Source organism: Larus michahellis, chromosome 2, assembly GCF_964199755.1.
Source record: "Larus michahellis chromosome 2, bLarMic1.1, whole genome shotgun sequence".
NCBI classification, from domain to species: Eukaryota; Metazoa; Chordata; class Aves; order Charadriiformes; family Laridae; genus Larus; species Larus michahellis.
The window spans coordinates 27105994-27119088 of record NC_133897.1 but is presented as its reverse complement, the minus strand read 5'-3'; the positions used below and the strand labels follow the sequence as shown (position 1 = coordinate 27119088).

At 40.5% G+C, this 13095-nt stretch overlaps 1 protein-coding gene across 3 annotated transcripts in view; it reads left to right on the top strand.

The window, feature by feature from the left end:
• The window catches only part of CALCR (calcitonin receptor), a 172275-nt gene that overhangs the window by 120086 nt on the left and 39094 nt on the right, over window positions 1–13095 (top strand). For all 3 annotated transcript variants that reach the window (XM_074574685.1, XM_074574684.1, XM_074574682.1), the window contains 2 exons: window positions 2607–2698; window positions 10298–10424. In XM_074574685.1, the coding sequence (XP_074430786.1) occupies window positions 2607–2698; window positions 10298–10424 (219 nt within the window). The remainder of the gene's footprint in view (window positions 1–2606; window positions 2699–10297; window positions 10425–13095) is intronic.

Here is a 13095-nt window from a genome sequence, read left to right as displayed (position 1 = left end):
AGTGCAGAAGTTAATAGGATAGTGCAATGTTTGTTTGAAGGTAACTGGACGTACCAATATGCTGTACTTCTGAAGCAGGTCACTTGAAAAAAACATATTACAGCCAGTTCTTAAAAATGCAGTGATAGACCATATGCTTTGTTAGCTGATGTTTCAGTCCATTCTGGTCTGTCTTTGTGGTTATATTTGGAAAGCTTTTTTGAGCAGTTACTGTAGTAAGTTTACATGAAGTAACCAAAAATGGTAATGCTGAGTCTCAGGTATACAGTTAAACTGATTTAGCAGTTGTACACTGAAAGGTAGATTGAATAATCAAGAGTCCCCTGGTGTGCACAGAGACTTGCGTGTAGCTTTCTGGAAGCCTTTCCTACTTCTAGCTGCTTGAGGGTAAGGGTTGTATACAGGATAGGCAGCAAAACAACATATTTTTGAACAGTTCATCTGTAAATTAAATTCAGGCTTAAAAATTACATCAATTTAATATGAAAAAACATAGCAACGACTGAGTATGAAGTGGAAGAAATGTGACGTGCACGCAGCTGAGAACCTCTCCCACTACTCTGTTCAGAAAGTTGCCTCATCTTTTCTGCACTCTGGTCTTCTCTCTCTGGGGTGGCTGGTGCTCCCAGAAAAAGTTGTCAGAAAAAGCATTTGTGCTCACTAGCAATGACGTGGTCACACTTTGTGAAGGAAGAGTAGGGGACCAAGGGCATTTGCAGTTGATATGCATAAATTTCCGTAATTGGTGAATGATACTCACACTCACGTCATGTCTGTTCTACGTGTCCAGGATGGTGTAAATGTGACTTTGGTTTAAATCTGAATCAGGCCGCCACCACTTAAGTTAATGAAAGCAGGAGCTGATTCCAAAGTTATCAAATGACTGAAGAACAAACTAAATAAGATGTGCACCTTTGCAAAGAGCAATGGCTTTGTTTTCTGAATTTTATTCATATTTGTTTTCAAATGAAAGTCTAAAATTACTTGGAAACACAAAAAAAAATGTGACTGGCAAAACTTAGGGCTACAGAAAGCCATTGATCTAAGCATTGAAAAAAGAAAAATTGCTCATGCATAACAAAAGAAAAATGAATTAAGTAGAGATGAAAAGAAAATAAACCCAGCAGAGGAACTAAGACCCCCTGTCTAGTCTTTACTGTATTAGGAATTTCAGAAAAGAAGGCAATGGTGAAGCCTGGCATGCCATTTGGCCTCCTGCAGTCTTCTGACAGCTGGGTGATGCTTAAGAGCTTGGCTGAGAGCAAAGTATGACGTTTAAATACTGCAGCATTCTGCAGGCCAACTGCTGTCCTGCAATTTTGTTTCACTATTGGCATACAAAACATGGATAGGCTTATCTTAGATTTCACTGATATTAGTCCAAGTGAAAGCCCAATTATCTGTTTGTGCACACTGGCTTCACAGCATTGTAAGACCATATAGCTGCCCAATAGCAAGGTTCACACCAGTGAATTTGTCTCAGGGTGTGTTGTTCTAGTGTGGTAGGAGTTGAGGATAAGTTTCATCTCATCTGCTGCTTTCATGACTCTGTAGGCCTTGATAATAATCCCACTCTGACTTCTCCAAAGGGGAGGATCCCAGAATTTGTACCCACTTGTCATAACACAGCTACCCTGCCTCGGTTATTTTAGTTGCCTTCTTTGCACCTTTTGTAGCTCTGCCATGTCCATAAGGTGTGGAGACTGGAAACACACATGCATTTAAGAAGTGCGTTGTAAATTTTAAACAGAGGCACAATGATGTTCTACCCTCAATGCCTTTGCTGATGATATACAACATTTTGTTGACTTATTGACTGCCGTTACACAGTAAGCCAGTGATATAGAGAACTGCCCAGGATGACTCCAAGATGTCCTCCCTGAGTTCAGTTTCCAGTTCTGAGTTCAGCATTGTGTAGGCAGGGTTTGTCCCTAGGTGTAGCACACCACTTTCTTCTGTATAAAGCTCATATGGTATCTTCTTTTCCCCTTGGTTATGTGACGCCCTTCTGGAGTCCCTCACAATTATCTGAAAGACCTATGTATCACCTGGAAACTTAGAGATTTCTCTGCATCACGTCACTGATGAATATGTTGAACAAAATGCGAGCCCCATACCAGTCCCGAGGTCACCTAACCACTGATTCATCTCCAAAAGTGACCATTAAGCTTTTGTTCCCTGTTATTCAAGCTACTTTCAAACCATAAAAGCTTTCTACCAATCCTACAGCAACCTATTTTCTTTAATATATTTGTATATGTGTGGAAATTTGTCATAGGGTTTTTGAAAATCTGAATGTTTTATGTCTGCTGTGCTCTCCTAGAACATGGGAAAGTGAGTGACACATAGTGTGAGCAAGGATCTTACCAGTTACTTTAGTGCAGCAGAAACAGATCAGCTCATGTAAGAAACACTTATCTCATGTTTAGACCACGAGTCATGCTATTTAATGGATTTGTTATATTTAAAGTGTATTGAAGAAGAACCTTTGAAAGAAAAGAAATACAAAACAGGAGGTTTATTTGGTAGATTCTTCCTCAATGAGAAAAAAAAATGGAGTGCCTGCAAATTGTTCACGTTTGCTTTTTCTTTTTGTTAAATTGCAGATGGCGTTCATACTTTATTATATGGCGATCGTTGGCCATGCTTTGTCTATAACATCCCTGTTGATTTCCTTGGCAATTTTCTTCTATTTCAAGTAAGTGTTTCTTACAGACACTTTCCCTTCTTTCCCTGAGGGATCTCATGTGATAACCAAAGAAAAGCTTGGAAGGGGACATGGCAGTGAGAAACAGCTCTTCTGAGTGCCTTTTTATATAATCCTACTTAAAAAGTCTCAGCACAGGGTCTTCTCACCAATGGGACATCTCCCAGTGGTGTGTAGCTAAGATCATGCTATTAGATTTATCAAGACTTGAGTAGGTGCTTACAGGAGTCAGCACTAAGCGTGAATCTGACGCTAGTGTGTAGCCTGACATCATCATTAAAAGGAAAAACAACGGTGGTCTGTATCAGAACTTTAAAGGCGACTAAACTGGTATTCCCTGAAAGCATTGCAGCTACTGCATGGCAGCTTAACTAGAGCATTTTAATCTTGTCCTTCGGTGTACCTGTCTGCACACTATTTATTGTAATATGTCTGCAGTGAAGGAGCTGAGGGAGCTCAGATTTGCTGTCAGACATGTAGTCACAGCTTCAGTCGCAGTCAGTAGTGAAGGGCTGCCTGGGAACAGCCGTTGGTTTTCAGCTCAGGGAAATGGTAAGCACTAGAAGATATCAAAGGCACTGGCGAAAATTTTCAAGAATAAATGATGGACCAGATCCTGAGCTATTGCACATCCAGAACTATGATGACTTGCATAAACTATATTCTTCTAGCTCTTAAGCAATCTTTTTAAGGTATTTCACAACATTACTATAAACTGCAAACTTCCCATACTAATAGCACACTTGGAATTCAGGGTTGTGATGTCCATTCACAGATACTTTGGTGAAACAGAATGATGCATACAGTATAATGACCCAAATGGGATGGTATCTTACTGATTTCAGCAAAGGCGCATCAGTTACTTGTAATCAGATAGCCAGACCATCGGTAGAGTATATCTGAAGATAACTGCAAGGTAATCTAAAAGGCCAGGTAAAGTTTTCCAACTTTATCCGCATAAAGGTTTCCATGGATACAAGTGAGTATTCCCCACACTGTACACTGGGAATCAAAGCAAGAGTAATATAAGAAGCAATTACAAATGCTTCTGAATAAATAACACGCACAATTACAACCTGATGGACTTTTATTGCCAAAAAAGCTTACCTCATTCAAGAATACAGAAAATCCCCAAACGCTTCAAAGAAAGTAGTATTCTTTGAGCAATCAAGAATACAAAGAAAATGGAACACAAAAAAACTCTTTTTTTCTTCACAAACCTCTTTACAGATTTTAAGAAAGAATAGTTGCACAATAATGGTAACCTGTAGTAATTAAAAGTCCATCACTGTTGTCATTCTAAGAGTATACTGTTTCAAGATTGTAATTTAGCCTTCAAAAAATTATTTCAAGCTAAAATTATGCTAGAACACAAATAGGCCTGTGTGAGAATATTAGTAAGCTTCTTTCTACATGAATGTCAACAGATGCGAACCCTTGACAAGCATCCAAAATACATTTTGTTGTTTCTTTATCACTATCCTCATAGAAAGATAAATTATATTCTTTGGTTTATTCATCAATCTATTTCAGCAGTTCAAAGACATATTTTCGATCCAGAAGTGTAAACTACTTCTAGGGATTAATTATCTTCCCAGTAGACAGATAAAGAGCATGACTTTTGTGTACAGGTCAGAATTTTTCATTTGTTTTTATTTGGTTGATGTTTCCAGAAAAATGAAAGCCAAAAATAAGCCCAACTCAAATTTAACAAGTACGTTAAATGCATTTTTTCATATCTTAGTGACCAAAATAGTAACTGTGAATTATGAGCAGGTTCTAAATTAATAACTTCCCACTCATGCCAAATCATGAGTTTATATATGCCTTATTTTCAAACAACCAGGATTTATTCTCTGTAGAACCTTTATTTTCCAAAGCAGTTTTTCATACTGAAATTTCCAAGTCTAAAAAGAGAAAAATTGTTCATATTTTCTATTCGTTTATCTTGCAGCCTTAAATTAAAAATAAAGGATATTTCTGTAAACATTCAGCTATTCCTTTTTGTCACCTGTAAGGCCAAGGAATCATAATGAAGTACACCCAGTGCATTTTCTATCATGACCACTGAGTTTTAAACATTTACTATGACTCTTTTAGTACAGATTTTTTGTGTGTCTAAACTAACTGGCATTTCTTAAGTGTCTTGAAATGGGTAGATTTAATGTTCTGCAGCATAAATGAAAAACTTCAATACTTTAAGTGCTGGATTGTGAGATATCATCAACTTCATTATCTGAATTTCTGAGATATGTTTTTTGGCCACAGATACACATATGAAGGTTTGTAAACTCAATCAGTACATAGCAAACACAAAATTCCAGCTTACACATGCATAGTAATTGCATAAATTTGGGCGTAAAAAGAACTTCTTGCTGCACCCCCACCTCTAGTGCACAAGGGATCGTTGCCTTGCTCTAAATATCTGCAGGGGAGGGTGCTCCACAAAACCCCAAATACCTTGTGCCAGTGCTTAAATCAGTTGTAGTCTTAGAGTCCCCGTATTATTTAATACAAATCTTACACGAGGCACCTTAGCCTATTTCTGGTCCCAGTTTTGATCTGTACGTACTACATATCTATGAATAGGTTTAGGCTGTGTGCCTTCCAATAGTAATTTTCTTAGTAACATTATGCAAAGCTTCTCCTTGGTTATTTCATCTAGTGCTGGTCCCTGGAAAGGAACACCATGGATGAGGGTGTCCATATAGGCTGGGAAAGGGTGTGCTTAGTCAATTGAGAGGCCAGAAGAAGCTGGCATAAATCTTAGGGCTATACAGTAAGATGTCTGTGCCTCAGCTGTCAGACAGGAAGGGTAGTAAAAGAACAAGCCCCCAACATTACCACCACCGAGAGTGAGTCTAGGAAACACAGGAAAATGAAATGGTTGGACGTTGCATAGACTATAAGAATCTGTAAGATTACAAGCTCAAAATAGGTGGATACAAAATACAGGTTGTGAATTCTCCTAATTTCCAGAGCAGCAGTTTGATGAGTGACTGTGATAACATGCAGTAATCAGATACAGAGATAGCTAGAAAGTCTGCCCAATAAACTGATGAATTACCTTCCCATCTATGTAAAGATAAAGGGCACAAAACCAGAGCCATGGTAATGCTTTAAGGAAACTGGGAAGAGCACAATTTAATCTGATTTAGAGTCCTATACCGAGGCTTCAGAGTTCTTTGGGACAGCAAAGATGGGATCTGGTTAAATTGGCTACCCTAAATGGACCAAGAAGGTGATTCCCTGCAGCAAGCAAGGCAGGATCAGGCTGTCTGACTCATTCTTAGCTCTGAGTCACAGACAACGCACGATCCTGACCGGTCCCAGACCGCACTGAAAGACTCATCTTTGCAGCAGCCTTCCAGATAGTAACGCACCTCCTCCTCTCTTTCCTCCTCCACTTCTTCCCCTTCCATGACTAATCCATGACACAAAGGTTACAGGAAGAAGTAGAGAAAGGAATTAAAACAAAGCGCTGCAAAATGGGAGGACAAAGAGGAAACCGAGCTATGATCATGAGAAAGTGAGAATAAAGCTGTATGGGAGCAGGGTTCATGTTACCTTCAGTTGTTTTCTATCATCTGGCTATGACAGCTATAGATTATTTGACCTTCAATAGAAGGCAAGCTGTCAATCAGACAGTCAGTCAGATGGCAAGAGATGGTTTTGGGGCCGTATAATAGCCTTTGACTGTAGAGGCAGCGACAAACAGCTTGCAGAGGTTGCTGTTTGCCACATATAAGTCTTTCCTGGCAGAGATTTATTTTTCTTTCATTTTTGGGTATCAAGATGCATAACGATCTGGCTTCATAGATGTTGCAGTACTTTCAGAAAGGAATACTGAATCAGTAGTGATGAGCATCACTAAACAATACTAGCTCATAACAGGAGACAGAGTGTTCATAAAATAGAGTGTCTGTCATGGTTTAACCCCAGCTGGCAACTAAACGGGGGAGAGAATCATAAGGGTAAAAGTGAGAAAACTCGTAAGTTGAGATAAAGACAGTTTAACAGGTAAAGCAGAAGCCGCACACGTAAGCAAAGCAAAACAAGGAATTAATTCACTAGTTCCCATCAGCAGGCAGGTATTCAGCCATCTCCAGGAAAGCAGGGCTCCATCACGCATAACAGTTACTTGGGAAGACAAAATATCATCACTCTGAACATCCCGCCTTCCTTCTTCTTCTCCCAGCTTTGTACTGCTGAGCATGACATCATATGGTATGGAATATCCCTTTGGTTAGTTGAGGTCAACTGTCCCGGCTGTGTCTCCTCCCAACTTTTAATGCACTCCCAGCCTGCTCCCTGTCAGGGCGGTGTGAGGAGCAGAAAAGACCTTCACTCTGTGTAAGCACTGCTTAGCAATAGCTAAAACATCATGCATTATCAACCCTGTTTTCAGCACAAATCCAAAACATAACCTCATACTAACTACTATCAAGAAAATTAACTCTATCCCAGCCAAAACCAGCACAGTGTCTAACAGTTACGTGCATCATCATATTATTGCAATATTTCTGTAATTGCAAACTGAGACCCCCATCATCTTACACAATAAAACACAAAAGAAAAAAGGGGACTCCTGGCTCCAAATCACTTCCAATTGAATTATTAAAACAAAGACATTTGTATAAAGAAGGCAGATGGAGAGCACAATAGGTCTAGATTTGCCAGAATAATAGATGGTATGGTGTAAATGCACCTGCAGTCTAATTGTTGCCAAGGCTTTTAAAGGGAGTTGAAGAAGGATAATGAGTGGAAGGATAGGTAAGGGAGAGCATGGTAGAAAGCATGAAATTAATTTGAAAACTAAACAAGTGGGTAGGAGATAGAAAATAACTGGCTTGGGGTGAAAATCAGTATTCTCGATATTCATGAATGAGAAGAAATTACAGATTCACAACGCAGATCTATGAAGAAAATAATGCTAAAAGCTCCTTGGAAGTCAAAATATCCTAGGTGCAATATGAAGTGGAGATAGGAACTCAAAAGTAAGGGTCATTCTGTGAGTAGATAGGAGGACCTATCTCTGTCAAAGGAAATGTAGGAGACATAGGGTAAGTATGAAACACAGGGGAACCACAAGAAGCACGAGAAACTCTGAAACTCTGAGACACAATTGACAGAGGCATAATGATATAAAAAACTCACAAGTTTTAGACCTGGATAACTGGCTTAGTGATGCCTTCTTGCATACTGATTAATGAAGCAGAGTAGGGAGCATATAGAAAGATGGGTGGAGAGTGACAAGGAGCCTTCAAAAACACCACGAAGGAATGATTAAGAAATCAGGAAGAGGGCCAGGAAGAGAGCTAAGAGAGGTCAGAGAAGGAGAAGATTACAGATGATTATCAAAACCAGCAGAAAGGATGAATCAAGTAAAGGTTTTAGTTTTGCTAGAATGTTCTCCTCTTGGTGTGGACTGACTCAGGCAGGTGCTGACGCCATTTTGACAGCAAACACTGAAGGTCAAATTAAAAAGCGAGGGTATGGAAACATATGCTTAATGATCCAGATGGGTCTTTAATACGAAAGCTGGAATCAAGGAAAAAAAGTGGGGAGTACTGAAAGTAGGAGAGCAATGCAGCAGTAAAACTAAGAGAGGAAGGCAGGCAGGGAAAGGAATCTTGGATAGTGGATGAAGGCAACATGCAGTGAAGGACAGTGCAGTTTAATAGAGGAGTGAGACTGGCAAAAGGCAAGCGGAGGAGTGAGGAAGGTCAGGAATGGGAGTGGAAGCACATGTACCTGGAAGAGATTATCAGAAAAGACTGTCTCTGTGTACCAGTACCCATGTAGAGAGGCAGCTGGAGAGACAAGGGTCTGCATCTTTGGGGCCAGGAGCTGAAGACACTGCTCTAAGTAATAGGGAAATTTTTATTTCTTGGAAACAGGACTGGCGTCACACCAATCCTGTTCCCAGGACTGCAAGAGAAAGACAGAGATGGGCATATGATAGTGTCCCAGGAAAAGTGGGGTCAGTAGCACAGGCAAAGTATAATGATGGAGAACAGGGAGAAAGGAAGAATCAGGACTGGATAAATACCATCAGAGCTCAGGAGCAGAAAAGGAACCTTAGACTGGATTTGTGATGGGAGCAAATACACATGGAGTAAGCACAAGAACACAGTGTAGGAAAAATAGCTCCAAAGAATGGTCTGTTTTGTCCAACTGAAAGTGCGCCTATCCCAGTATCTGGTGCTCAACAGTTGCCGATAGCTGATGCTAAAGGAAGAATATAAAATCAGAACAAGCGTAAAGAGATATTCTCATTCCTAGCCCCCAGGACCTGCATCTCATGACATCCTGAACCAAAGAAGGTGTCTTGGTAAATAAGGAGGTCAATAAAGGTGATGAGGATTTTAGGATGATGATGACCATAACCCGAAAGACAACCTCAAGTTAAAGAAAGAATTCCACCCAATGACTCAGAAAATAGGTGTAAGGAGAACTAAGAATAAGTGGCAGGTGACCAAGGAGCTAAAAAAGGAAAATCAATAAATAAACAAACAACATACTAAGCAGAAAAAGAGTTCAGTTGGTTAGATTAACTCTCTGTTTTTAAAGAAAGTGCATTCTGCGTTAACCTCCACAGGCAGAGCATCAGAAGGTCACAGCCTGTGCTCCGTTCCAGACTGCAAAAGACTCCTAGTGCCGAGGAGGAGGCTTACCTCAGTGTGATACTTGCTCTTAGCTGTTTTTTCCTACTGGTTTTGCCTGCTTGCTCTCAGTGATCACTGAATACAGACATCACAGCATTATCTAACAACTCCATAATTGCCTCTCCGCGATCACCTCCTGCCAGCCGCAGGCTGTGCTCTGGGGCATGCAGGGGTGTTATTTTCTGCATCAGGAGTAGCCGAGGAGGTGGCACGAGGATTTGGGCATGAATCAGAAAGACGGATCAGGTCTGAAACTGCAGTCATGATTTGGTTGCACAAGAATTCTGCAAACTTCTCTTGCGAAATTCTGTCTACCCACAATAGCAGAAATCCTACCCTCCTCAAAATCAGTCATTCAGAAAAGACTGCTGCTCCTTCTGAGCAGGAAAACAACTTCTTCTGGTTTGGGATCTCAGCTGGAGTGAGAACATGCAGGATACCAACCCAAATCCCCCTGTAATTTAAGGGGATTCCTGCCCAAAGTTCCCATCCTGTCTTACCACTAATTCCTAAAGTAGCAAATAATTTTCATCTGAATATTTGAGAAATTGAGACTCCAGGGAACAGTTACTTATAAGGCGATATTCCTGATGTTCATTATTTGTATCATGCGCATCTAATAATTCTCAGAGTTCTGCTTCACCACTTAATATCTCAATTACCATGAAATAAAGAAAGGCATCAAGGGCTGAGAATGTAGCTGGATGGCTCTTTACAACACGGTTTAAAAAGCGTGTGTTGATAAACAGGTGTAAAAACAAAACCCCAAATTTGTCAGAGGTTATGGCTGCAATGCAAAGCATGTATTTTCCAATTACGCCTTGCCAAAAGGCATTCTTGAGAGACTGTTGCCAGAAAGAGCTTGTTAAAGTGACATCAGAAGAAAAACACTAATTTACGACCTGTGCTACATATTTTTCAGGAGCCTCAGCTGTCAAAGGATAACACTGCATAAGAATTTGTTTTTTTCCTACGTGCTGAACTCCGTGTTTACAATTGCCCACCTCATTGCTGTTGTGCCTAACCCGGGCCTTGTAAAAAGGGATCCTGTAAGTACTGCATGACTCCTCTCCATCTTAACACCCAAGTGAAATTACTATGGCCGCGCTGAAACCAGGCCTTCCTATTCGCCAGTTAATGACAACCATCTGGTAAAGCACGCGTGGAGGGTGCAGATTCTGAGAATTCCACTCAAGCTTGCTGAGGTCTTTCACCGAGCAATAAAAATCTTTGAATCTGGTACAAGCCAGATTCAAAGGGAGAAGCCTTAGACTTCCTCCAGCCAGCCTGTCTGTACAAACCTGTGTCAGATCCCCACCACTCTAAGCACTGACTATGTGACATTTCTCAGCAAAGCCCCCAAAGGGACAGATGGCCTTGGTGGCCGCCTGTCCTTTCTCACAGGCACGCATGCTGGGGAGGGGCAGGGATGGAGAGGGATACAGTTTTTTCAAAATCCCCCCAAAAGATCTGTTTGCTGCATTATTGTGTTTTTTTTTTTCTTGGGAGGTGGTAAATCAAAGCAGTAGCTTGCTTCACTGCTCTTAGATAGTGATAGAAATTGTGCCAGCCCCTCAGCTGATAAATATGTATGGCAGATCTCCGTCACCCAGCTCCGACCTTGCTCTCTAACAGAGCAATCGCATTGTGCTCGCCGTCGTTACAGCAGCCCTGGCTGATGTGAAATTGATGCAAGCCTGGGAATCTCTCGAGTTATGTCACAACACTGATCAGCTCGTCTTCTAATAAGATCGTTCAGTTACGATTCAACCATTTATCCGCTTCTAATTTTGTGAAAGCAATTAAACGTTAGCACCTGATATTATCGGATCACGCATGTGTCTCTCAAATGTGTGCTGGTTAAGTACGCTAATTAAAGCAGGAAATGTATAGACTAAAGAAAACATCACCAGTCCCAGGGACCATCTGGAGATTAAAAAAATAGAAGAGCAGAAGAATAATTAAAAAATCACACATTTTGTTTTTCCTTACTGCGTAGCATCATACATATGTAGCCTGTGCAAGAGATGCAATGAAAATACACTTGATATTTAAAGATAAAAAGCTGGCAGATTATATCAGGCACCTAAACTGAAGTAAGATCTTTACCTCAGGGTTAAGAATGATACTTCCTGACAGCAGAAGTAAATTATCTGGAGGGAAGAGCTTTAAACTAAAAGTTGAGGCTGCAGAGAGGACTCTCATGCTCTAAGATTTCATTAAAAAACTGTATGTAGTGCCTTTGGTCTGGATCTTCACTTGAAGTGAAATCTTGACCCCGGTGAAGTCAATGACAAAGCTCTCAGAGGCTTCGGCAGAGCCACGTAGCCACAGGTACTGGCACACTGGGCATCACCCAATGAAACCTCCAACCTCTGTTGCTACGCAACAGACAGTATAAAAATGACATAAGTGGTTACCTTTGGAGGCTGTGGAGCTCCAGAGCAGTGAGGAGGTTAATGTATGCATCCAGCTTTCAGGTCTCCAGACAAAATATGAAGAGGACCCTTAGTGCTGGATACAGTCACAGAAATGGGCCAAGCGGTGTCCTTCCACTGATGTTACCGAATATAGCTGTGTTAGCAAACGTGGCCTCAGCTAATTAGCTAAGCGCATGCTTTGATGAACAAAGCCCTTGTTTTGTACTTCCTTGTTCCAAAACAAATTTGCATGTCTTTGACTCAGCAATGAACTGCTGCCTAGAGGCGAGGTACAAAACTTGGGTCCAGAAGACCCGTGGTCTCCCATTTTTGTTCTGCAGTCAAGTATGGGATGAGGGTACACTCACTCCTGGATCTTGCCTCAAATTCTGTATTTCCCTTCCTTAAAAAAAAATCAGAAAAAAGGGAGGTGAGGTGACCTGTTAATATGTTTGAAGTCTCCCAACATTACTAGAAAGTGTAATTTTTTTATATTTTAGTAACATAATAAACTTGTAAATACGTGGTTGGGAAAAGAAAATTAAGAGCCAGGGGCAAGTTTTTAATGTGATGGAATACATGTAGTCTCCATATGAGTGTATGAAGACTTAAAGGATTTATGTTAAAAACTTACTTATTCCACCAGGTAGATTCCCATCATATTTTTATTTTAATACCAATTAACAGACTGAATTAAGGCTTTATAGCTTGGGTTTTTTCTATCCCTACTGCACCCTCTGTTTTATTAAATCCGTTTTAAGATGACTACCGAATTCCTGTAGTTTGCTGCATTTATCCGCTTTCCACCTGTGCATCTTCTGAGCTTGACAGGCTCATGAGTGTGGGGCTCCTACCTCCGATATATACAAAAATAGTGAAACAGTCACAGATATCCCTTACGTAATGGCCATATACAGAGATGAAGTTGGTGGTATTTATTCTGCAAAATAACAAATGCGTTTCCACCCCAATAGCTCCAGCTTTTTTTAAGTTTCACAATAGATTTTAAATATGCAATGCCATGGGAAAATACTTACAGTGAATACATATTTATGAGGATATCAACAAATCCATATAATTTTGAAAGAAGAAATAAGGTTCTGTTAAATAACAAAGAGAAAAGACAGGAGGAGCAAGAGAGGAAATTCATCCCTAACACCAAGACACCTACATTCTCCCTGTGATCCAGACACAAAAGATGTGAGACAAGCCAAAGCATCATTGACATGAGGAGAGTCTGTAGTGCGTCCTTATTTGCATATAGTTTGCTGCAGAGTCAAATGCTTTGGTGATCGTTCTG